Source organism: Lepidochelys olivacea (genome assembly GCF_965140295.1).
Source record: "Lepidochelys olivacea isolate rLepOli2 genome assembly, chromosome: 6".
Taxonomy (NCBI): Eukaryota; Metazoa; Chordata; order Testudines; family Cheloniidae; genus Lepidochelys; species Lepidochelys olivacea.
Genome location: NC_140416.1, coordinates 21,511,509 through 21,537,309, shown reverse-complemented (window position 1 = coordinate 21,537,309; position 25,801 = coordinate 21,511,509). Strand labels below are relative to the sequence as shown.

The 25,801-nt window shown below is 44.1% G+C and overlaps 1 protein-coding gene across 4 annotated transcripts in view; it reads left to right on the top strand.

The window, feature by feature from the left end:
* MOB2 (MOB kinase activator 2) overlaps positions 1-25,801 on the top strand; it is a 163,846-nt gene that overhangs the window by 29,543 nt on the left and 108,502 nt on the right. The window contains exon 1 of one of the 4 annotated variants that reach the window (XM_084630031.1): positions 24,591-24,869. The exons of the other annotated variants lie outside the window; for them this stretch is intronic. Within the exon in view, the coding sequence (XP_084486157.1) occupies positions 24,835-24,869 (35 nt within the window). The 5' untranslated portion in view covers positions 24,591-24,834. Of the gene's footprint in view, positions 1-24,590; positions 24,870-25,801 lie in introns of those variants that run through there. 4 annotated transcript variants of the gene reach the window in all.

The window sequence follows — 25,801 nt, the reverse complement described above, 5'->3', positions numbered from 1 at the left end:
TGTAGCCCAGGGCGGCAAGTGTACACTGCAGTTAAGCAGCTCCACAGCCCAAGGAGGCTGGGCCAGCTGCAGGTTTTTCATTGCAGTGTGGACGTACTCTGAATGATTCTGTTTAATTGGTCCTCACTTTGCATCCAGCTCTCACCTCTGCCTCCAAGGAGCTGTTAAATGTGTGGCAGCGGCCACGCGTGGCAACACTGCTTCCGCTGCCTGTCTAAACCAGGTAGAGTGTAACTATGAGGGATAAGTGCCCATTCCCATCATGCTAAGGCTGCATCTACACTTGGAGCTAGGGTGGTATAGAACTAAAGAGCATCCGTCACTTTGAGAGTACCATCTCAAGTGACAGTTTACTGGATCAAGAAATATCAAACAAAATATGAAAGGCAATCCAGGCTTTTGGAAGACTTTGCTATAGGATATTCAACTAGCATACTATCAGACTGCCAAAATCGGTGATGTACTGTGAAATAGTGATAGCATCCCTTTTATTATGGTGTGAAACATGAACAGTTTACTGAAGACACATTCACTTGAAAAATTTCACATGTCCTTTGAAAGAGCAAAACCAACCAGCATGAAGGCAATGATTATCAAAGCTCAGCTTAGAAGGACAGTCTTATCAGAGTGGATGGTGCTGGAGGACTCTTTTCATGTCTATGGTGAGCTGAAACTTGGAAAGTGGAGTAGGGGTTGTCAGTGTAAAGGTTTCAAAGACACCCCCCCCCAGTCAGAATATCAATATTTATGCTGCATAAGTTGAGAACTTCAAAGACACAGCCAAGGACAGATCTTATTGTATAGCAATTATCAATAAACGTTATGAACACTTTGAGAAAGACAGATGTGAAAAACTGATTGAAAAAAGGGCCAGCTGTCATACCAAGTCTTGAGTGCGAGCCTACACTCTGTGTTCTTGACCTTCCTCCTTGCAAACTGGAGTATACAGCCACAAGAGAACAGATGAGATGCTGCAATGTCCTCATCAGATATGAGAGCTTTTACTCTAATGGTTTCACATGGTGGCTGATCCCTGTAATTGAAGTAGGTCCTGTTCCCCTATGTCAGAAGAGGTGTTTCCAGATGCCACCCCACCCTTTTAAATTGACAGAATGGGGTCTATAAAGGTTCCCAATGAGAGATTCAGTGAGAAAGAGACATCATGATTCAGAAGAATCTGAGATCATGGATTGGTGGAGCAAAGGTAAAGGGCAGATAATCACTGCCTGGGAGAGACAGTCTGCAGAGAGCAGGAAGCTCTGCAGACCCTCACTTGGGTAATAATGAGGAATTGGCTAAGAGACCAGCAAAGGGGCTGGTTTGTGGACCTTCCTGAGCCAGTCCTGGAAGGGGGAAAAGGGCTGAGTTGTTGGACAGTGTTTTAGGCAGATAAGTCAAGGGACTGATCACTTTCAGGTGGATGGCCTGGATAATGGGGACCTGGAACAAGGGCAGAGAGCAATTGGGAACTCAGTGCTAGTCGACTCAAGCATGAGGAGCATGGAAAATTTCTGTACATTTCTATGTTTTATTGTGTGGAATTGGGGGAATGACTTTTACTATGAGGGTTTTATGGATTATTGTATATGTATGTGAATAAACTATGTCCAAAGATAGGATTTTGAGTAGACATCGGGGGAGACTTTTTTTGTTAATTGGTGAACTGAAGGGAAGCTGAGGCAAGCACACCTGACATGCCATGGCCTGCCACAAGAGAGCACTCCAGGTGGGGCCACCCTGTGACAAATGGCTATTCAGTGTCTTCAGAAATGGCTTGATGGTCTCAGTTCACTTCCTAGCTGACAGTTTCACTGATCATACAACCTACTACATTTGGTGCTGTTGTTGGCAAGTCTTGAGAAAGAACTGAGTGGTCTGCGAGACTAATCTTAATCCTTTGATCCTTGTTCAGGGATGGAACCCTTTCTAGGAATAACTGTTCCAAAAATGTGCGTGGAAGCTTGTCCTACTGAGGCCTATGAAATACCCTGTTCTGAGGATAGTTTACCAACTTAGTTTTCCAATTTAGGTGCTGTCAGTGCAGCGCCCGCACCTTTCAGAAATGCTCTAGAATAAACTATACATCAGTCCTTTAATTCACTTAAGTTGTGTTTAAAGAGCAGGGTTGGGACCATCTTCTTTTATTAAAGAAGATGGGCCTAACCCTTAGAGAGTATCAGATGGGTATTAATTCAATTTGGTATTTGAGGGAAGAGCAGGTGAGGGGATGAAGTACATTTTTATGTAGTAGCAATATTTTTTCTAGCTTAAATAGGGAATAACAATCATTTAAGGGAAAGTTCAGTGGAACGTAAGAGAGAGAGAGCTAAGAGAAAGCTTGTAAACCCAGATTCACTGTGCCAGAAACCCAAAGGAGGAATTATGTTTGTGATATAAACACAGTTGTCAGCCTTTATAAGGAATCTTGCAAATTAAATAGGAAGCATATTTTAAAAGGGGATGTTCTGAACGCTTTTACACCATTTGGTTTCAGTAGCCATTCTTATGCTGGGGAACAGCCTTATTTGAAGAAACAATACTTCACACAGTAATGAAGAACCCAGGCACTCTTACTGTCTCATATTTGCAGCCACAGTGTGAACTGGCTAGTGCCAGACCTCGACGTGTACTGCCGGGGCAGCATCAAATCTTTCTAAGTAAACGAAATGGAAGTGTTAAGGAACAAATCACTTAAAGGAAACAAGCTGAAATTTTTGTTTACGGATGTCTCCATCTGGGCTTCCTGAATACCAAGAATGTACAACCAGAATCATTTCTCTAAATTAGAAGTGGATTTTTAAAGCCAGGTGGTCAACGTTGCTTGCACTTTGACTTTAGATATGTACATTGAAATAAGTAGCAACCATGCTGTAGCCCAAGGAACAAGCGGGGGTGTGCGAAGACCTATATTCTAAATAGTCAAAGGTAATGGTCCAACTTGGCTCATCTTACAAAGTTGTTTATAGAAGTAACCAAAAGTCAGAGACAGAAATACTGGCTCATATAAGTTAAACTGTGATAAGGAGTGAGCTTCCCTGTTATAACTACTGCTGCCACCACAGTCTTTTGGCTTGAGCCAGGGAGAAAGAAACAGATGACATCACCAGCTCCCTTGGCTTCGGCTGAAGTTTGAGCTACAAGTAAATATGAATCTGAGGTTCCTCCTTTCATTCCCGCCCTAGTCATTTTCCTTCTTCATGTTATGGCTCCTTTATATCTTTGTCTTCTCTCTAAGCCTGGCTTAGATGCTGAGACAACTCCACATTTTGCAGCAATGCTGTGATCTTGTGACCAGAAAGGCAAACTGCAAGCAATGTCTTACAGTCCAACACTGGTACAAGTTTGCCAGGTCTCTGAGTCTGCGAGAGACCACATGCATGACTCTAATTTTTCTTAGAAGCTAGGTTGCAAGCAAAAGTAAGTATCAGACTGAATCCACATTAGGTATTTTTTTACTATCCTTTCTTTCTCTTTATGGTGGTTGCATTGTTTTGCATTTAAGGCAACAGGGTCAGACTTCAACAGTTCAGAAACTTGTGATTAACTTTCCCTTTTCTTTCAAAAAGGAGAATCAATGCTGCCTGAAAAGAAAAGAAAATTACAAGGGAAATCTGTTTTGCTTTTTAAAAAGGCCTGCCTTAATTCTTTAAGTTTCAAATGTATTACATGTTTTCCTTTTTCTTTGTTTTGATAAAAGGTTAAAATGATTTTGAATGGTGGTTGTTAAAATGACAGTAAAGCAGAGATAACTTTACACAGAATCCTAGACCACAATTAACTTTTGAATGTTGTAATAGTGAAATAGGGTTTCACTGACATCTTATCCCTTATTGGGACCCCCTTATCAGAACAGTAGCCCAAGAGCATAGAAAACAATGCCATATATTGGTCATAGGACACTTATAGTAAGTTGTTTGAATGTATGCGTGTCCACAAGCAAGCATGCTTTTTGCCTAACCCTCACATGGAATTCCTTCACTTGTTTACATAACACTCTAGTTTAGGGTCTTACCTCCTCTGCCAGAATAAAAGAACTGAAGTGATTCAAGGCTGAGAATTTTCCTTCCCTTTTTGAGGGAGAGATTTTGCTGCTGAGTGCTGTGGTTATGAAACATCACCTCATTTCTTCCTTATTTATGAATGGTTGTGGGTGGGATTTTTTATTTAAAACCAAATTTCTCATTGTCAAAATATAAAAATAGCATCTAATGTGGTGAGATGCATCTCATTGGAACATAACATTTCAGTGAAGGAACTGAGGCATTTACCAAACAGGAAGCTATTCTTTCACTTGTCGCTTGCTTTGCCCTTTAAGCATGCCTTCATATGTTGTCACTTATATAGCACTTCATAGCTTCAGAATGCTTTACAAGAACAATACAGTATTTCTCGCAACGCTCTTATGGTGTAGATGTTATCCCCATTTAACAGATGAAGGTACTGAGAGACTGACTAGCTCAAGGCCACAGAGGAAGTCCATGTCAGTTCTGGAGTTGTAACTCAAATTCCTAGCTTCTGTCACATCTGCGCAGAAGTACACTGCACTGCCTCAAATGAATCAAGAACAGAAATGTTGAACAGAGGGGATGCTGCTGATACCGCTTTTATCACCAGAGTAATAGCATAACCATGGAAGTTCGTGTGAATGGAAGGAAGTGTGGAAGATTTCCTGCATTAGTTCTTGTGACTGGAGAGATTCTCCAAATTGTTGCACAAGCAATAGAAGTTGTTAGACTGGGGATAAGTCTTTGGTGTGAAGCAGTATATTTCCATTTGATGTCTGTTTACATGCCATATTTAGGATGCTGTATTAGTCAAGAAGTTGGAACTACACAATTATGACGACTTGCTAGACCAGTACAGTACACTGCTTGTCTTTTTGCTTTGGTCTCCAAAGGTGGTATTAGGAAGTCCTAAAACCATAATGCATTCTTGCTTAAAAACATCCTATAAGAATTGCATCTTTAAAATCTGCTTCACCCTTGTGGGAAGAGCATCAAATAGGCATTAAATAGTGTGTGTGTGTACACATGTGCACGTGCGTACACACACACACACCCCATTAGATATAAAGCCCCAATCCTTGTTTTGGGGCCTTTAAGCACCACAGTGATTAAAAATATTCATAAAAAGGAAATGTGAGTGTAGTTGGGACCACAGTACAGCATCTGTAGATAGACCTCGGCCAGTTATTTGCTTTCCCTTATACATATAAATAGCTTTGTTGTTGAACTGTACTCATTGCTGTCCTAGATCAGATTATGAGGACAGCTATTGTTAGGTATTTGTCATAACTGCTGCACCAGGGTTTGTAAACTGAATCCAGTGAAATTGTGGTGTATAATCTCTGCCCTTTGGCAGGTGGTATGATTGCTGACATCACTGTTCATCAGAATCATGTTGATCTTGCATTCAATATCCTGTATTCTTCACAACTTTTAAAGTAGTCGTACATTTGTGTCTGTAGTTCCCTGCTCAGCAGCAGTAGCTTGGTTCCCTCCCCCACCTGGTTCCTTTCAGTCAGTAGCACAGCTTTATTTAGTTCTGGGACACCACAAAACTTGGTAATCAAAAGCAGTTTAACTTCAGAAGCTGCACCCTGTTTGAGTTACATCGTTCTGAAACTTGAGATGGAAAAAGAATTTCTCGCATGTACTCTTCTGCCTCTTATTTCTGACTTGTGATTTACTGTACATGTGCCTGAGGACTGTAATGGGACATATCTTAGAAATCTGTGAATAGTCATTGCCTACATTTTTTTAAATTCAGATTGGCCTATCTGCTGGTAAGGACCTTCTGCTGGCAAGGTCCATTTGGCTGAAATGTGAACTTGGGTCCAGTGAACGAGGCATACCATACAAGGAGTAAGGAGATGTATGCTTCATTTCACTTGTATGACCTTGCGCAAGTCACTTAACCTCTGTCTCAATTTTCCAGTCTATAAAAAGGCGATAATGGTGCTTAGCTACCTTGGTAAAGTGTTTTTAAATCCATGGATAAAAAATACTATATGGCTGTTGGTCAGACTTGCAATGTGATTCCTTCAAAAATCGTAAAGCATTTTTTATCGTGTTCTTTAATGCTGATTTTAATGATTAGGGACTAACTGTCTAACACTGATATTTTTGGATGACCAGGGTAATCGCTAAAGTGGATCACTTGCAGAGTCCAATAGTATACTTTAGAGCTGTTCGTTTCAGCACAAAAGATGATTGCTACGTATGAAAATGGGTTAATGCTTCTAGCTAACATTTGCAGACAAAATGCTACCACTATAAGACTGGCTGATTTTTCCTTCATAAGGGAAACCCTATGGTAGTTGTGGATAATCCCTTGTGAATCATGCAGACTAGAACACCAAGGGCTTGTCTTTACTCAGGGATAAGTAACGTTCATTAGTGGCAAAGAGTCCTGTGGCACCTTATAGACTAACAGATGGAGCATAAGCTTTCGTGGGTGAATACCCACTTCATCAGATGCATGATAGCTAACATTCATTAGCTATCCCAGTGTAAAAACATAGTGGAGACAAGGCACTATGGTTTTTCTGTGAGGTATGCTTGAGAATTCAGCACAGGCCAAGGAGGGGAATATTGCGGACCTTGCTTAACTATCTTACAGTAAACACTAAAAGTATCTTGTCTCAACTTAAGATTTTACAGGAAGATAAGTATTGTGTGTTTTCACACTGTAGAAACAAAAAACAAAACAATCCCCCACCATTGCCTTTTTAAGCACTGAAGACAAAGAATGTGTGTGGTGATGAGCATGGTCCTCCAAACCTACAGTCACAGGGTATGGCTACACTGGGGGACGGAGGGGAACAACCTGTGGCGCTGTCTCAGAGCCTGTGTCTTCTGATGTGCCTGTGTCTCACCAGGTCTTGTGATGTGGAGCTAAAAATAGCATTGTAGATGTGCCCACTTGGGCGCCGAGGTCCTCCCCCTGGCCGGGTTTCAGAGCCTGGGCTCCAGCCAGAGCTGGAATGCCTACACTGCTATTTTAAGCCCTGCAGCCCAAGCACTGCGAGCCTGAGTCAGTTGACCCAGGCTCTGAGGCTCGGTGCCATGAGGAGTAGTAGTAGGTGGTTGTTGTTTGTTGTTGTTTGCAGTGTAGACATACCTACAGTACCTTGTACTCACACAGTAGTGTACCTTTGCATTCCATGGAAGCAGAGGAACGGGGGAGGTGAACTGAAAAGCAGTCTCTGCATATGGAGTGGTAATGCATAGAATCTCTATTGGTTATGATTTACCTTTCTGCTGTTTAGTAGCACCGGAGAGTGAAATTCTATTTGCAAATTGTGTTGCTTTAGAAGTGTGCTGAGCTACAGCGCTGCCTATTTGCAGGTCTTTGATGCCAGTTTTCTAAGAGCATGGCTACACTTGCAGATGTAGAGCACTTTGAGTTAAACCAGCCTTCGTAAAGCGCAGTAGGGAAAGCGCTGCACTCTGTCCACACGGACAGCTTCAAGCGCACTGGCATGGTCACATTTGCGGCACTTGCAGCGGCATCGGGAGCGGTGCATTATGGGCAGCTATCCCAGCATGCAAGTGGCTGCAACGTGCTTTTCAAATGTGGGGGGTGCAGTGTGACGGAGTGTGTTGTGTGTATGTGAGGGGAGAGAGAGTGGGTTTTTGGGGGGCTGAAAGCATGTCAGCATGCTGTCTTGTAAGTTCTTCTGCAGCAGGAGACCCCTCCTCCCCCCGCCTCGCTCTCACACACAGCATTCCACACTAATAGTTGCTTTGTCTCGGAGGAGATAAGCAGCAGGCTGTCAGAAACGGAGCTTTCAGCAGGCATTTCCGCATTCCTACAGCTGATTCCAAACAATGACAAGAGTGGCCACTTGATTTAAGGGGATTATGGGATGTTTCTGGAGGCGGATCAGAGCGCAGTAAAGCAACACCTTGTTCGCACTGACGCCGCGGCGCTCCAGTGGGTGGGCAGCAAACGTTATGAGGTGGAGTACCAGTAGCACTGTAGCCACGGAGTCAGAGCGCTCTAGGTGCCTTGCCAGTGTGGACAGGTAGTGAGCTAGTGCGCCCGGGGCTCCTTTATTGCTCTGTAACTCGCAAGTGTAGCCAAGTCCTAAGACTGCTAAATCCAGGCATGAATCAGAGTAGTTGCTGCTCCTTATTCTTGCTCCCAAATCTTGTTAATCTCCGAACTGGTTCCATAACATTACTTTAAAAATGTTACTTGTGTCTGCCAATCTTTCCATACCTGTGGCTGAAGTACACATACTCAGACACGTGGGTACGAATATATGGGTACACGCAGACATGGACTACTGCATTAAGCAGCTGAGCTGTACGTTTTGGGTCTCGTGTTACTTGTATGAGCTGGGAGGCTGTCACACAGCATCTTACAATATCCATTAAGTCACAATAAGGTAAACATTGCTGATATTGGTAATAATGTGAAAAGACCTTTTTCTTTGCACAAGCCACTGACATGAACATGACTGCCAGTGTTCACCCAGTGTCAAGAGCTTACTTTAGTTTCCTGCTGGAAAGAGCTCCTTGACCAAAATCAATACATGTGCATCAGACAAGTTGTCCTATGCAGTTTGCACTTTGGTGCTGAGCATACAAGATCCTGTTTGAGTCACCTTCGCTATAATGGCTGGAGGAATGAATAGTTCCTAAGGACACTGTTCTAATGAATATTGTATTGCATTTGCCCATTTCAGCATTTCTATTTTAGGCTTTAGTTTGTGTTGAAATACAGTTTGTTGTCACTGGATAAACACCAATATTGAATAACACTGAGCAGCTAAATACAGCACAGTGGCACCGCTGCTGAAGGATACATCATGGGGAGCAACCAAAAAAGTGAATACCAGTCCCCTAATGTGTAACACTGGGGCTGCTGAATTACCACCACTGACTGAAAACACAGCGGATGGCACATTTATAGAACCTGGCAACAAAATCCAATCCCAAAATCCAAATTTATAATAATGGGGTGGACAAATGAGACAGTTACCTCAGTGCATAACCACAGATTGAGAACTGCTATTCAAAATACATAAATAATGCAAAAAACAGTCTGGCCTCACATACAATGGGATAGTGAAATAGCACATGGCTGCCCCACATAGAATGTTGTGAGGGGTGCAGGAGGTAACTACTGTAAAAGTGTATTCAAACACCATTTTTAAACCTTGCAGGTGCTTAAACTTAGTCTTAAAAGAAATAGAGATCTTATGGTTGGGACGGGGTGGGCAAATTTTGTGGCCCAAGGGCCACATCAGGGTTGCGAAACTGTGGAGGGCCTGGTAGGGAAGGCTGTGCCTCCCCAAACAGCCTGGTACCCTATCCGCCCCCTCCCACTTCCTACCCCCTGACTGCCCCCCTCAGAATCCCCGACCCATCCAACCCCCTCTGCTCCCTGTCCCCTGACTGCCCCCGCCCCCTTACTATGCCACTCAGAGTGGCAGGACTGGAAGCCGTGACACCTGGCTGGAGCCAGCCGCGTAGTGGCGTAGCTGCGGGGGAAAGGGGATGGAGGGAGAGGGCCTGGGGGTAGCCTCCCAGGCTGGGAGCTCAAGGGCTGGGCAGGACGGTCCCACGGGCCATAGTTTGCCCACCCCTGGGTTAGGAGTTCATTGCAGGCAACGCTTATTTTTTCCCTACTTTTGTTCTCAACAGTTTTATACAGATTCAGGGCACAGGACTCTTTCTCTTGAAAAGGCTTGCTCAGGAATTGATTCCTTCCCCATAGACTATCAACTGGGATGACTGAGTGTGCAGCCATTTCTCTTGTGCCTGGATTTAAGATTTTAGTTGGAGCTATTTCTACACAAGTATGTGTAATAAAATATGGGATTCTCTCTCGGACTTTTTTTATACCAGTCCAGACACTTGGGTTACAGTTCCTTCCCAGCGCAGATGAAGACAGAACACAAAGCCTTCTGATTGCGTTGTAGTCGGTAAGGAGTTAGCAGTTTCTCTCAGTCTTATCATTGAAGCCTGAGAAGATCTCAAAGAGCAAACTAATCAGGTAGGAAAAATAGATCTCCTTTCTTAATAGCTACATAACGTGGTCAAACTCTAAATTGCTTGATGCCACACATACCATTGCTGTTTGGGTTCTTCATCTGTGTGCATTTCCCCCCTTAAATTCTTGTTGTCAACAAGACTGACTGACTGAAACTGTTTAGTTTCTCCAGCAGAATAATAGGAGTAACCTTACAGAAGCTTGTGCTAGATAAATGGTTTAAACTGTGCAAGGACCAATATATTATGACGCTATTTTGAACAGGTTTTATAACCCTCGAACAAAACCTGCTGCAGCGGAGATGAGACCCTGGGGAAGATGTGAACTTTTTTAACATAGAGCCACAGACCTAGTAAGAGAAACTCCACATTGCATGCTTCCTGAGGTAGGGAGTAACCATTGGGATTTTGTCTAAAGATGACGAAAAAGTGTCAAATAGTTCAAAACATCATGGTTTAGAGGACAAGGATAGCCAAAGTGTTGTTTATCTAGAGCCTTATGTTGCAGCGTGTAACTTACCTGACTCTTCTCCTCAATATAGAGCAGCTGTCTATAGGGACTAAAAATCCTAGGATGTGTTGCTTCACAAATACCTGCAGGTCAAGTTAAAACATGCTGGGTTCCTAGTTATGGGCTGCGTGCTCATATTAGTGAGGGCAAATTAAATTGGTTCCTCTTTATGCTAAATAGGTGAAGTCAGTGCAATCCTAAGATGAACAATGCATGAGTGTGCTTAATTCAAAATGATCACTTTCTCCTAGTGGATTTGTGTTATCCTGTTCTACCATATTTTCATACCATAATTTTGAGGAATCTTCCCCCCCCCACTCCCTGTAATCAAGCTGCTTGCTTATATTGCCTTGTTTATAGCCCAGGGGTCTGAGCAAAGCTGCCATTTTCACTGCTTTCACTGTGTTCGTGGTTGAGGGGCTGGAAGAAGCGGATACGATATCCGGTCATCTTGAACAAGCACGTCGCTTCTGTGGTCCACCGAGTCTTTGTCACTTACTGCTGCGCCTCATAGGAATTTTTGGTCTGGTTTTTAATGAATGTGCAATTGCTGAGGTTGATCTATCCTAGTGGGAGTTCTGTAAATGGTGGATTTCGGAAACAGAACATAAATATACATAAAATCGAAGTGCCAGCGTGAAGCACTACTTTGTGTGGTGCAGAGACAACCAGCATAAATGGATTGCTTTGTCCACAGGCTTCCTTGTCCACAGGCTTCCTTGATGGCACGTGCTCTTGCATGTGCAGGGGAGGCGTTGTAGCAGGTTGAATATTTCTCAGCTGGAGAAACCAAGCTTGCTGGTGCTAGAATTAAAGGGTGATAAAAAGTATGGTGATGCTGCCAAGCAGAAAGACATGGTTACAGTGACAAAGCATGCGGTGATCCTCTAGGCCAGGGGTGGCCAACCTGAGCCTGAGAGAGAGTCAGAATTTACCAATGTACATTGCCAAAGAGCCACAGGAATATGTTAGCGCCCGCTCCCGCCTGCTGGCAGCCCCACCAGTCAGCACCTGCCGCAGTCAGTTGTTTCGCACGCACAGGAGGCTCTGGGCGGGAGAGGGGGAAGAGTGAGGGCATGGTAGGCTCGGGGAAGGGGCAGGGGCCTTGGAGGAAGGGGTGGAGTGGGGGCGGGGCCTGGGACAGAGCAGCGGGCTGAGCAGGGAGCGCCCGCCGGCACATTGGAAAGTTAGCATCTGTAGCTCCAGCCCCAGAGTTGGTGCCTAGGCAAGGAGCCGCGTATTAACCTCTGAAGAGCCGCAGGTTGGCCACCCCTGCTCTAAGTTTACAGATAACCTGTTCTGAAACCCTTGTGCGTATGAAGGGAAGAAAATGGATAGATTATGTCTAGCAGTTCTCTCTCATCCTCATTGTGCTAATGTGGACGTTCTGCTATTATTTTCAGAGGACACACGTAGCTGCATGTATTTTATGAAGCTCCGCTTGTATTCTTTTGTCTTTAAGAATCCTTTTTTAAAAATACTTTTTAGCTGAGATCCTGAATTCAGTATTGATGTAATTAAAGCAGTCCTGATAGTTTCAGAAATATGTAGTTGTAGATCTGTACTAAAACATTTTGCGTAAAATAAGTGTTTTGTGTTTGGGAATAACCATCAAGCAAAGTAATCCAAATAACCACTCTCATATGGTAACCAGGCGGGTTAAGGTTACATGTCCAAAATGGTAATACAGGCAGCACTGAAGGTACTAAGGTAAGGTGAGAACAAAAGGAATTCACACAATTATAAAGTATTGTTTTAATCAGGCTAGCTACTGTGTTGATACGCTTACATGGGCCTACAGTGAATGTGTCTTTGAAATTACATCATGTGCTATATATACTATGTTGTACTCCTTTTATAAATAGAACAGAGTCCACTTTCACTGTGGCTTCATCACAAAGAATCATAGGTGAAGCTTACTTTGAAGGGAGATTCTATACTACTGGGATGAAAGTTCTTCTCATCTATACATAGGTCTGCTTGTTGGAATCAGTAGTTTGGATCCTTATTTTCCTTAGCAACTAAGGCCTAAGGATGAATTTTGTATTTTCAAGATAAAAGCTTGCTTGGAAGATGCAGTGTTCTTTCCCCAGAGACCATATTCTTTCTAAAAGAAGAGATGCAATGAAAAGAGGTCCAGGTGTGCAGTTTTGTGTAGGATATATCTAGCTTCTTACGTTTTCTATGTATTTTAGGGATTTATGCTGTCGTCCATCACCATAGTATCTGACCACTTTCCATATAAAATCAATAGCAATGGTGAAGTTCCCAGTGGATTTAATGGAGTCTCTGGTACCGCCACTGTTTCAGGGTCAAAATTCTGCTTGGGTTAGGTTTTTTGTTTGGCCCTTTGGTTGCTGTTTGTGTCGAGGTGAGGGTTGGTAGGGGTTTGGGAATAAAATGGGAGTTTTAAAATTGTGAGTACATGGATAGAGTTACAGCTCTTTAGTGTATTTTAAAATCTTCCCCAGTAAGATATGGAGAGGTCCATTTGTGTACCATACAAGCTGACCCATTATTTTTTGAAGCAGATGTCAGAATGTTCAGCTAGTGAAGTGTTCTAATTACCTTGAACATTCTAGGGTGTGGTTTTTACAATGAACTTGCAAAGCCACAAAATATACTTCATAGAAAGGATAGGTGTCTTTCTTTCTGAGAAGTCTTGCATGAAATGAAATTTTCCTGGGGCCCAAGAGTTGGTATACCTCCCAAATGGCAGAGAAACACTAAAGCAGTAGCAGCGTTATTTTTAGGGACCAATTCCATCAGGTGTTGAGCACTTTTGACTTCTATTGACACTAGTAGATGTTGAGGGTGCATAGCACCAGTGGTGAGCTGGAGCCGGTTCGCATGAACTGATGGTTAAATTTTGAAGCTGATTTAGAACCGGTTGTTAAAGGGGTGGGCAAACTCCGGCCCGCAGGCCACATGCAGCCCGCAGGACTGTCCTGCCTGAGCTCTCGGCTGGGGAGGCTCCCCTGAGAATTTTTACTCACCCAGCGGCCCTGCTGGCCTTCAGCGGCACTTTGGCGGCGGGTCCTTCATTCGCTCCGCGCCGTCAGCGGCAGGTCCTTCAGTGCCACCAAAGACCCGGAGCGACTGAAGGATCCGGTTCTTCAGCTTCATGCAGCTCATCACTGCATAGCACTGCAGAGGATCAGGCCTTTATTTTCTCCACAACCAGCCACGGGCTCTTTTTCCACTGGTAGAACTCTTGTACAGTCATTGCTGAAGACTGAAACTAAGCAATGGATTCTAAATAGGTCTATGCAAAAAGAAAAGAGTACTTGTGGCACCTTAGAGACTAACCAATTTATTTTTAGAGACTAACCACACACACAAACTCAATCTCCTGCTGTGGTTTTTGGAGGGGGGTGAGGGGGTGAGAGAACCTGGATTTGTGCAGGAAATGGCCCACCTTGATTATCATACACATTGTGAAGAGTGGTCACTTTGGATGGGCTATTACCAGCAGGAGAGTGAATGTGGGGGGGGACGGGGACAGAGGGTGAGAAAACCTGGATTTGTGCTGGAAATGGCCCAACTTGATGATCACTTTAGATAAGCTATTACCAGCAGGACAGTGGGGTGGGAGGGGGTATTGTTTCATGGTCTCTGTGTGTATATAATGTCTACTGCAGTTTCCACGGTATGCATCCGATGAAGTGAGCTGTAGCTCACGAAAGTTCATGCTCAAATTGGTTAGTCTCTAAGGTGCCACAAGTACTCCTTTTCTTTTTGCAAAGACAGACTAACACGGCTGTTACTCTGAAACCTAAATAGGTCTAATCACTCTAGCTAGCTTGACACAACCTGTTCTTTCGGGGAAGCTGACTTCATGTCTCACCATTCATGCAGCTGGAAAAGCAGGCAAATGGCTCCCTCTGCAGCCAGCTAGTTGCCAGTGCTTCTATGGAATCAGCTCAGTATGATGTGGTTTAGAGTGTTTTGGATGATTTCTAGGGAATGGAATCAGCCTGCAGCTATGGAAACTTGCCGAAGTGCACAGAATGTTCTTCCTTTGAATTGGAAGATTTTTTTTTTTTTTTTTTTTTTTTTTTTTTGCTGGCTGCTGCCAGCTGGGGATCTTGGGCTTGAGGGATGAGATTCAGGCTTCTCAAGTTCCAGGCCAGCAGAAGCCAAATATACTTCCAAAGTGACATGCTGAGCTCTGTTTGGAAAATGTTGTACTTATATCTCTCTTACGAATTGAAAGACCTCATGTTCAACAAACCCAAGCCTTGCACTCCCTAACATCCCCAGCAGATAGATCGTTCTGCAAATGTCATTTTGTGCTGTTGAGAATGGAACGTTCTACTTTCCAGCACTGTAGGGTTGTTCAGCACTTCAGGTATCCAACATTTCAGACTATTATGAACGCTTAAAAACTAGAACTTATGTTTTTAGATTTCTTGTGTGTGATAAAAATGATCAATGACTAATCACAAACAGTCCCGAACTACTGATTGTCATAGAGCACACTCTTATCAATTTAAGAGACTCCTACAGTCATATATTGTATCTTCAAACAATAGTGGTGTAGTGTTGCAATACTAAGACTAATCCAGGTGAGTTGAGAACAGAACTTCAGCCATAACTCCTGAATTTACTTATTTTTGTGAGTTCAAATTAGATTCCATATCAAACTGTTAAATAACTATTCCCCCAGCACTCAGATTTTGAATGAATGCTAAAGACTGCTTCCACCTGCTCTTGTGGTGGGGCATGGGTCTCCAGCCCACCCCCCTTGTGGCCTGTCATGGCCCTGCAGGCACATTGCACTCCACACCTGTTGGATCTTTTCAGACAATTACCCAGAACAAATTAGTTTACCCTCCCGTTGTGGAATCTGGTTTATTCACTCATTCTACTGAGGGGAACTCAGTTACTGAGCTGCTCAAGGTCATGCCTACTCTGGGTCCATGTAAGAGTCCTGGTCTGTTTCCTCTCCCATTCAGGAAATCCCAGCCATCCTCTCAGAGCTGGGTTTTACTCTAGATAATCCCTCTGTCCCTCTCCTCAAGACAGGAACGTCTTAGCTCTCTTCCTTGGAGCTGGAGTTCTACTTTAGAGCAGCTGTAGAGTCTCGAGCAGCTTTTTGTAGATGGCCTTTTTCCTTACCAGCCCTTCCCCACTCAGGCTAGGAGAGTTCAGCAGGCAGACCTTCCTCTGCTGCTGTCTTCTCCTTGATCACTCAGGGCCGTGCAGTGTCTATAGGTATCTGCTCTGTCTGCTGAAGGAGGTGGCAACATTTATGTTGTCTCCTTCTCCCAGCCCCTACCTGATTGGCAAGGTGAGAGGGGAGCCCAGCCCTATCTTCTCTGAAAGACTCCAGCTGTATCAGAGCATCTCAAAGTCTTAAAGGGTCATGCTGCATGATAGGGAGGACTGACCAGTAGGCAGTACTACCCTTAGGAACCAAGCTACCATGTCACATCTCCCAACTATAAGATACTTCAGTGGTTGTTAAAACTCTATCTCTGAGGTGAGAGGAAATGAATAACTGGCAGCTTTTTGAAGAATTCTGTGCATTTAGGTAAATTTTTTCTTGCTGTGAGTTTTGTTAAGGGAGTCTGTGAATATCTCCTTTATAGGAAGATACTGTAGCAGAACACTGAACCAAGGTCTCCTGCTTGGATGTAGGAAGAAGTCAACTAACTGGATCTGGTTTGTTTTAACAATAAATGTCAATGAGGTTATTGCTTAGCACCTTCATAGTGCCTTTATATCTTGAAAGTACTTTTGTATGAACATTTACAGACTTTGCTTCATTTCCTCATAAAAACTGGGGAGATACTATGCGACTTTCCAAAGTCGCATTAGGCGTTACCCTAGAAAGTTCACTGCTAGGATACTATGGCAATAGGTGCCCTAAAATACCTGAAAGTGAGGTAAGGACTTACATGAAGAAACCTCTTTATAATGCAACTGAAGTATGATAAAACCTGTAAAAATTAATTGAATTCCATTCTGTTCAAGAGATTAAAGTTGCCCCAGGGAGCTTACGCGGTTGAAAGTTTTCTATGAGCATGGAAAGTGCGGCCTTATATTTGCACTGGTAAGGTGTGTGTAAAATTTTTGAGAGCATTTCAATTTTCAAGTGTTTCTGGTTTTCGAGAAATATAGCTCTTATTACTGCTGAATAGCTGTACCCATTGTAAAATCTCTTCATTGCTTTGCTAACTAAGTGGGAAGATAAGACCTCTAGTTCTGATATTGTTAAATGAAAGTGGCATCAATTTTATTTGTACCATAGAGTCAAGTTTTCACTATTATTCAAGACTTGAGCAGGGTATTTTCAGTTATGGAGAGCTTGCTAAAGATCACTTTCACTGCATGTGTTTTGTGACATTGGTGTGTAAGAGAAAGCATGTGAAGTATTCACTTTCCCAACAATGCCTAATGACTACAGAGGTAGTAGGAAGACTCTAATTTCATTGTGAAACTCTTTATTTTATAAAATACATGTATTTGAACAATTTATAAATCTTTTAAATAAGGATGTTGGTCAAAGCTGGGTAGTGACCTTTGATCAAGTACTTAAATGGGCTCTTTGCAGATTTATTTTTTTAAGAATGGATAATAAATTGACCTGTGCATAACTAATGCAAAGACCTGTTACTATTGGCACAAATAGCACCTGAAGAAGAGCTCTGTGTAGCTTGGAAACTTGTCTCTCTTACCAACTGAAGTTGATCCAATAAAAGATATTTGTTATACCCTGACACTGCAATATTCACTGCTCTCATGTAATTAGGATATTTCTTATACAAAGTATGCCCTGTGGGGCGTCGTTCTAGAAGTCTTGATCGGCTAGACGGTAATATCTTGTTGGATTGTATGTGCTATTGTTGTATGTGAAGTTATGAAGTTTGGCTATGTATGTGTTGCTGAAACATGTCCTGAGGTTGAAAACACTCACAAGCAGCCCTTCAGGTACGACAGTAAAAAGGCCAAAAAATGTTAATGGCTTATTGCGGAAATGCACACAAGGATTACCCCAGGAACTGTGTACAATAGAAAGCTCTCAGAAGTTTCAATGGGAACTGTTTGACCCAGGTCACGGCACAATAGCATTCCAGCACGTGGGGAGAAGATATAAAAGGGGGAAAATGACATCCTGGGGGTACCTCACTTTCCCTACAACAACACACCTTGAAACACCTGAGGAACAAAGACTGAACGGTGGGAAGGGGAGGTGATGGTCCCAGGCTAGAAGGATCTTTAGCTTGTGTATGAAAACATGGGAAAGCCAAGGCAACTTGTGCCTTAAGAATCTGCCAGACTTTATCACTCAGGGTGAGAATTTGCTAATTTATATACTACCTATCTAGAGTGTTAAGCTCAGTTTGCAGTTTTTGTTCATTTACTAAGGTAATATGCTTTGTTCCATTTTCTATCCCTTATTATAACTTAAAATTTACCCTTTGTAGTTAATAAACTTATTGTTTGTTTCAAAACCCAGTTTGTGCAATTCAGATCTGGGGGGAAGGGGGGAAAAAGCTGTGAATACCTCCCTCCACATTGAGGGAGGGGGCGATTTTTATGAGTTTGCACAGTACAGATCTCTCTCTACAGTGCAAGACAATATATCCTTGGGCCTGCACGCCAAGGGATGTGGGCACCTGAGTGCTGGGACAAGTCCCTTAAACTGAGTCTTCCCAGAGCTGATCTCAGTGTCTGTGTCTTTCTGCAGCTGGGTGTGGCCACGCCTGTGTGTGTGTGCTAGAGGAGGCTTAAGAGCCTGGCTCAGCAAGGCAGGTTAAAGAGGGCCTAGGCTGGCAGTACAGGCGGGCTCAGTGGTATGTCAGTCCACCAGGTGGCACCTTAATGGGGGGGGGGGAACCCGTCACAATATTACCTCACCCACCTTCTTTCAAATATCTGGGGAAAAACACTGCAAATAGCTGCCAGTGCAGGCAAGGTTGATTTCCAGTTTCTATCCTAGCTCATTTTAGTTTCCCATAACTTCCTTTTGGGGGATTCCTCTTGGAGTGCAAATTTTCATTGCTTGCTATATTACCAAAGGTTGACGTTTTTCTTTGTTGTTGTTTGTTGCTTAATTCTGGTGGTTTGAATTATGATCTTGCTTTGGGAGGGAGGGGAAAACACTTCTCCCCCAATTTCTGACAAGCTTTTGGTCTTGCATAATTCAATCTGAACTACTGGAATTTCTTGACTTTTGAGTACATGGTCTCTCAACCTTGATACTGTATGAACTTTAGTTCATGGCATTTAGAGACGCACCCGTTTAAAAAAAAATCACACTTTTACAAGAAATTTTTCACATATTTATGTAAGTAATAGCTAACATTACGATAACTGAAAGATTGGGGGGCGGGGAAAAGCTTGTCATTTTGTTTACTTTCTGCATTTGACAGTGCTTCCTGTATAGACTGTTCCCCTGTTTGGGATGGTCTTTAACAAAGCAACACAAAGAGAGAAAATTAAAATTGATAATTAGGCAGATGTGGGTTGGCAAAACTACAAAACATTAGTAATTAGGATTCTGGCACAGATAGATTATCTGAAACTACATTAATCTCAAAACAAAATTGATAAGAATCTCAAATGGATGGTGTTGCTTTATACATTGTTCCTTTAGGTATTTCATTCATTGCTGTCCAAAAGAACTGCTGAAGGCTCAGTCACACTGACCCTAGATGACTTATATCTGACCCTTTTGGGTTTATGGGCACACCTGTTCTTTGTGCTTCCTTTGTCTGTATCCACCTGTTCCCACATCATATACTTAGATTGTCATAGGCGGGGCAGAAACCATCATTTTATGCCTAGCACAATGGGACACTGAATATGATGAGGCATCTAGGCGCTACTGCGCTATAAAGTTCTAAGTAAAAATTTTTGATGCAGTTACTGCAGTATGTAAGTTTGTAGCTTTCCTACCCCCTAAGCTTCAGTATTCCCACAGGGAAAGAGAGCCGCTAAAATTTACTAAATTTACAAGGGATTACAGCAAAAAGGGAAGTGCTATACACACTTAATTTTTCTACACTGAAGAGGGTATAGCTGTCACGGTTTTTAGTTTTTACTTGAATACTTTGTTCACTAGAGGGCAGCACTGGCCCAATTATCTTTCGAATATGGAGAAATGCAATAGTTATAAGTAGAGAGCCCTGTGAAAAGTTTTATGTTTTAATAACTTTTTTGGGAGAATTCATTTTACATTTTATCTTCGTTGTTCAGGGTGTTGGTGATAGAGGTCAGTTCCTGCCCCCAGGAGGGTGGACTGCCTTGGAGGTTGGGGAGATATGTTGCAGAGCGAGCCTGCCCCACACTCTATCCTACAGCAGCACCTTGTGTCCTGTGTGGCTGGGCCTGGCTCCCTGCTTTGGGTTTTGTTCCTGACTCATGGGGTTGCAGCGTTACTCAGATTTGGCCTGGCTGCCCCTCTGTGATGACAGAGAGGTGGCTGGGCCAAATTTGAGCGAGTGGCATTGTGACCCTGTGTGCCAGGTCATAATGCCTGGAGGGGGGAGCTGGGTCCAGCCCCACAGCATAGTCACAGCTGCAGAGTGAGTTACTCTTTTTTATTTAGTTTTATATGTTTGCATTTGTGAAAAACACAGGGTTCTACCTATAAGCAGTGTGTATAGAAGAAAGCCTGTTGCTGGCCATTGTTAAGTTTACTCACATTCTAGCAAGAACAGAACGTAATTTTATGCATAAAGAAAAGGAGTACTTGTGGCACCTTAGAGACTAACCAATTTATTTGAGCATGAGCTTGCGTGAGCTACAGCTCACTTCATCGGATGCATACTGTGGAAACTGCAGAAGACATTATATACACAGAGACCATGAAACAATACCTCCTCCCACCCCACTCTCCTGCTGGTAATAGCTTATCTAAAGTGATCACTCTCCTTACAATGTGTATGATAATCAAGATGGGCCTTTTCCAACATAAATCCAAGTTTAACCAGAACGTCGGGGGGAGGCGGGGGGAGTAGGAAAAAACAAGGGGAAATAGGCTACCTTGCATAATGATTTAGCCACTCCCAGTCTCTATTTAAGCCTAAATTAATAGTATCCAATTTGCAAATGAATTCCAATTCAACAGTTTCTCGCTGGAGTCTGGATTTGAAGTTTTTTTTGTTGTAAAATAGCGACCTTCATATCTGTAATTGCATGACCAGAGAGATTGAAGTGTTCTCCGACTGGTTTATGAATGTTATAATTCTTGACATCTGATTTGTGTCCATTTATTCTTTTATGTAGAGACTGTCCAGTTTGACCAATGTACATGGCAGAGGGGCATTGCTGGCACATGATGGCATATATCACATTGGTGGATGTGCAGGTGAACGAGCCTCTGATAGTGTGGCTGATGTTATTAGGCCCTGTGATGGTGTCCCCTGAATAGATATGTGGGCACAGTTGGCAACGGGCTTTGTTGCAAGGATAGGTTCCTGGGTTAGTGGTTCTGTTGTGTGGTATGTGGTTGTTGGTGAGTATTTGCTTCAGGTTGGGGGGCTGTCTGTAGGCAAGGACTGGCCTGTCTCCCAAGATTTGTGAGAGTGTTGGGTCATCCTTCAGGATAGGTTGTAGATCCTTAATAATGTGTTGGAGGGGTTTTAGTTGGGGGCTGAAGGTGACGGCTAGTGGCGTTCTGTTATTTTCTTTGTTAGGTCTGTCCTGTAGTAGGTGACTTCTGGGAACTCTTCTGGGTCTATCAATCTGTTTCTTCACTTTTGCAGGTGGGTATTGTAGTTGTAAGAATGCTTGATAGAGATCTTGTAGGTGTTTGTCTCTGTCTGAGGGGTGGGAGCAAATGCGGTTGTATCGCAGAACTTGGCTGTAGACGATGGATCGTGTGGTGTGGTCAGGGTGAAAGCTGGAGGCATGTAGGTAGGAATAGCGGTCAGTAGGTTTTCGGTATAGGGTGGTGTTTATGTGACCATTGTTTATTAGCACTGTAGTGTCCAGGAAGTGGATCTCTTGTGTGGACTGGATCAGGCTGAGGCTGATGGTGGGATGGAAATTGTTGAAATCATGGTGGAATTCCTCAAGAGCTTCTTTTCCATGGGTCCAGATGATGATGATGTCATCAATATAGCGCAAGTAGAGTAGTGGCGTTAGGGGACGAGAGCTGGGGAAGCTTTGTTCTAAATCAGCCATAAAAATGTTGGCATACTGTGGGGCCACCCCTGGAACCCCAACCTGGGATATTCTATCTACTACCCAAGATCCATAAACCTGGAAATCCTGGCCGCACCATCATCTCAGGCATTGGCACCCTGACAGCAGGATTGTCTGGCTGTGTAGACTCCCTCCTCAGGCCCTACGCTACCAGCACTCCCAGCTACCTTCGAGACACCACTGACTTCCTGAGGAAGCTACAATCCATCGGTGATCTTCCTGATAACACCATCCTGGCCACTATGGATGTAGAAGCCCTCTACACCATCATTCCACACAAAGATGGACTACAAGCCGTCAAGAACACTATCCCCAATAATGTCACGGCTAACCTGGTGGCTGAAATTTGTGACTTTGTCCTTACCCATAACTATTTTACATTTGGGGACAATGTATACCTTCAGATCAGCGGCACTGCTATGGGTACCCGCATGGCCCCACAGTATGCCAACATTTTTATGGCTGATTTAGAACAACGCTTCTGGCCCACCTTGATTATCGTGCACATTGTGGGGAGAGTAGTCGCTTTGGATGGGCTGTTACCAGCAGGAGAGTGAATTTGTGTGTGTATGGGGGCGGGGGGATGAGAGAACCTGGATTTGTGCTGGAAGTGGCCCACCTTGATTATCATACACATTGTAAAGAGAGTGGTCACTTTAGATAAGCTATTACCAGCAGGAGGGTGGGGTGGGAGGAGGTATTGTTTCATGGTCTCTGTGTATATAATGTCTTCTGCAGTTTCCACAGTATGCATCCGATGAAGTGAGCTGTAGCTCACGAAAGCTTATGCTCAAATAAATTGGTTAGTCTCTAAGGTGCCACAAGTACTCCTTTTCTTTTTGCGAATACAGACTAACACGGCTGTTACTCTGAAACCTAATTTTATGCATGTTTTCCTTTCAGTGTGATTTTAAGGTTTTGTTTTTAATAAGTAGCCTAGGGAGGGGTTGTGAAGGCTGTCAGAATTCTCAGGTAAGGTTGGGGTTGATCTAGTACAGTGGTTCTCAAACTAGGGGCACTGCTTTTTCGGGGAAGCCCCTGGCGGGCTGGGCCGGTTTGTTTACTTGCCGCGTCCGCAGGTTTGGCCGATCGCAGCTCCCACTGGCCACGGTGGGAAGCGGCGCGGGCCGAGGGATGTGCTGGCCGCCCTTCCCCGCAGCCCCCATTGGCCTGGAGCGGCGAACCGCGGGCAGTGGGAGCCGCGATGGTCCGAGCCTGCGGACGCGGCAGGTAAACAAACCGGCCTAGCCCGCCAGGGGCTTTCCCTGAACAAGTAGCGCCCCTAGTTTGAGAACCACTGGTCTAGTATTGCAAGACAAAGAGCCTTCATTAGCTATTTCTGTGCCCTTCTTAGGCCTTTAAAGTTAGGGCTGCCATATTTTCAGGCAGCTGTGCAGAGGCAATTTGTGAATGTCTGTGGTTCCCCATCCTTTCACCTCTGGATAGAGTGGGTATTGAGCCCAGTAGCTACCTGCTTAATGCTGTGCAGCCGCTTCTGGAAGCAATGTGCTTGCTACACACTTGGTCCAGGAAGCATGAGTATAATCACAGCTGCTTGGTGCTAGAGTAAACACAAATATTGACTCCAGGAGCATAATGTACTTGTTGCTATGGGTGAGCAGGTTCTAATGCTGACTCTAGTGAATATGCCACTGAAACAGCAGACAGACATTTGGGCACCTGGTAGATTGCATGAAGAAATTTCCCTGATTGTTTACAGCAGGGGTGGGCAAACTTTTTGGCCTGAGGGCCACATCGGGGTTGCGAAACTGTATGGAGGGCCAGGTAGGGAAGGCTTTGCCTCCCCAAACAGCCTGGCCCCCGCCCCTTCCACTTCCCGCCCCTTGACTGCCCCCCTCAGAACTCCTGACTCATCTAACCCCCCCCCCGGCTCCTTGTCCCTTGACCGCCCCCTCCCAGGACCCCCCGCCCCTTGACTGCCCCCCTCAGAACTCCTGACTCATCTAACCCCCCCCCCCCCGGCTCCCTGTCCCCTGACTGCCCCCCCGGGAACTCCAGCCCCTTATCCAACCCCCCCACCCCCCCGCCTCCTTACCATGCCGCTCAGAGCAGCAGGATTGGCAGCCGCGTGGTCTGACCAGAGCCAGCCACGCCACCGCGCTGCCCATCAGGAGCTCGCAGCCCCGCCGCCCAGAGCACTGGTGGCACAGCGAGCTAAGGCTGCTGGGAGGGGCCGGGAGCTAGCCTCCCCGGCCAGGAACTCAAGGGCCGGATGTGGCCCGTGGGCCATGGTTTGCCCACCTCTGGTTTACAGTAAGTAAGCTGTGCCTGGAATCTTTTTTCAGATTCTTTTTTGCCATTAGTGCCTTACAGATCTTCTTCAAGCAAAGATCTTCCTAAATTGAACGACAAGCTGAGAGAGATGGATGGGAATTCCCTGAAATCTCATAAAAAAAAAAAAAAAAAAAAAAAAAGGCAGGCTTGGAGCACTTTAGCACTTTCTAAATGTAAGGGAATGGGGTTTAGAAAACTGTCAGAAGGATACAGTAAATATTTTGAACTTCAATAGTGTATCAATCCCTTGGGACTCATCACCTAATGTGAGGTTTTGGAAAAGTGTAAAATAGACCATTTATCTGTTGTTCTAGGTACTCTATTGCCACCTTAGCCTTGAGCATTGTGGAGAACTGTTTTATCTCTTTGCCAACTATTGAGAGACTTTGAATGCTTTTCAGGAGGGAAGAAGACAAAGGTACGCAGAGGAGTTTGCTAAATATTCTTTCTGACGGGAGCAGTGTGCTTTCTCGGAACAGGCTGTCCTGAAATATGAGCCTGTAATTTTAGTATTCATTAGGAAACTTACTGATAACAGCTTTCTGATAGAGAAAAGAGAGGCAAGCTGCACCTTTCCTTTTCTTGAGCAGCTCTCTTGTATGGAAGAACTCAGGGCAGGTATCTTTTACTGGAAGATAATCCTTCTCCCAGTTCCCCCCTCCTGCTGGAAGTTCTGTCTTGCTGAAACCTGGAGAAGTGATCTTTCAAGCCCTATTCAATTTACCAGATCTCGAGAATCTACAGACTCCTGCACCTCCCATATCCTTTTCCTTGAGGCTTTAGCACCACAGAGTCTGAAATATTATCCTGATCTTTTTTCCACCTCCATCATATTGGAAAATCCCTGCTGTTAAGTTTGTTGGAATGGAATTCATCATCTGCTCATCCTGCCGGGGTTGGTAAGAGGATTCTTTATATTCACTCGCTACTGCAGACAAGTATGGGCATGTATTGATACTCCCTAGGCAGGCGAAAACTGGGAAGGGAGTTAGCTCAAAACTGCTTGGTGGTGGTGTGGCTGTAGAAGGGAAAGAACAGTCAGCATAATGCTTAGCCAGTGTTTTTCCTGCCTCAGACTAGCTTTTTCTTGTGGCAATAAGTGCTAGTGGCGTTATCGTAACCAACAGTTTTGCCATCTGTATGAGATAGTAGTTTCCATCTCTTAAATGCTCTGATATAAGAGATCCTCAGTCAACAAGACCCACTTCCTCACTTCTGTGCCATCCACTGGTGAGGTCCTAGGTGGCAGCTAACATTCCTTTGTCAAAAAAGAGAATTAAATAGCATATCCTTTGGAATCTGTCTTGTCACTTACTAACTGGCTGGAAGAAAAGGAGTACTTGTGGCACCTTAGAGACTAACCAATTTATTAGAGCATAAGCTTTCGTGAGCTACAGCTCACTTCCTCAGATGCATATCGTGGAAACTGCAGCAGACTTTATATATACACAGAGAATATGAACCAATACCTCCTCCCACCCCACTGTCCTGCGAGAGGTATTGGTTCATATTCTCTGTGTATATATAAAGTCTGCTGCAGTTTCCACGATATGCATCTGATGAAGTGAGCTGTAGCTCACGAAAGCTTATGCTCTAATAAATTGGTTAGTCTCTAAGGTGCCACAAGTACTCCTTTTCTTTTTGCGAATACAGACTAACACGGCTGTTACTCTGATAACTGGCTGGAGGAGTCCAAGGACTGGTCTATGCTTAAAATTTAGATCAACGTAGTGATGTCCTAAGAGCAGCCATACTGGGTCAGACCAAAGGTCCATCTAGCCCAGTATCTTGTCTTCTGACAGTAGCCAATACCAGGTGCTTCAGAGGGAAT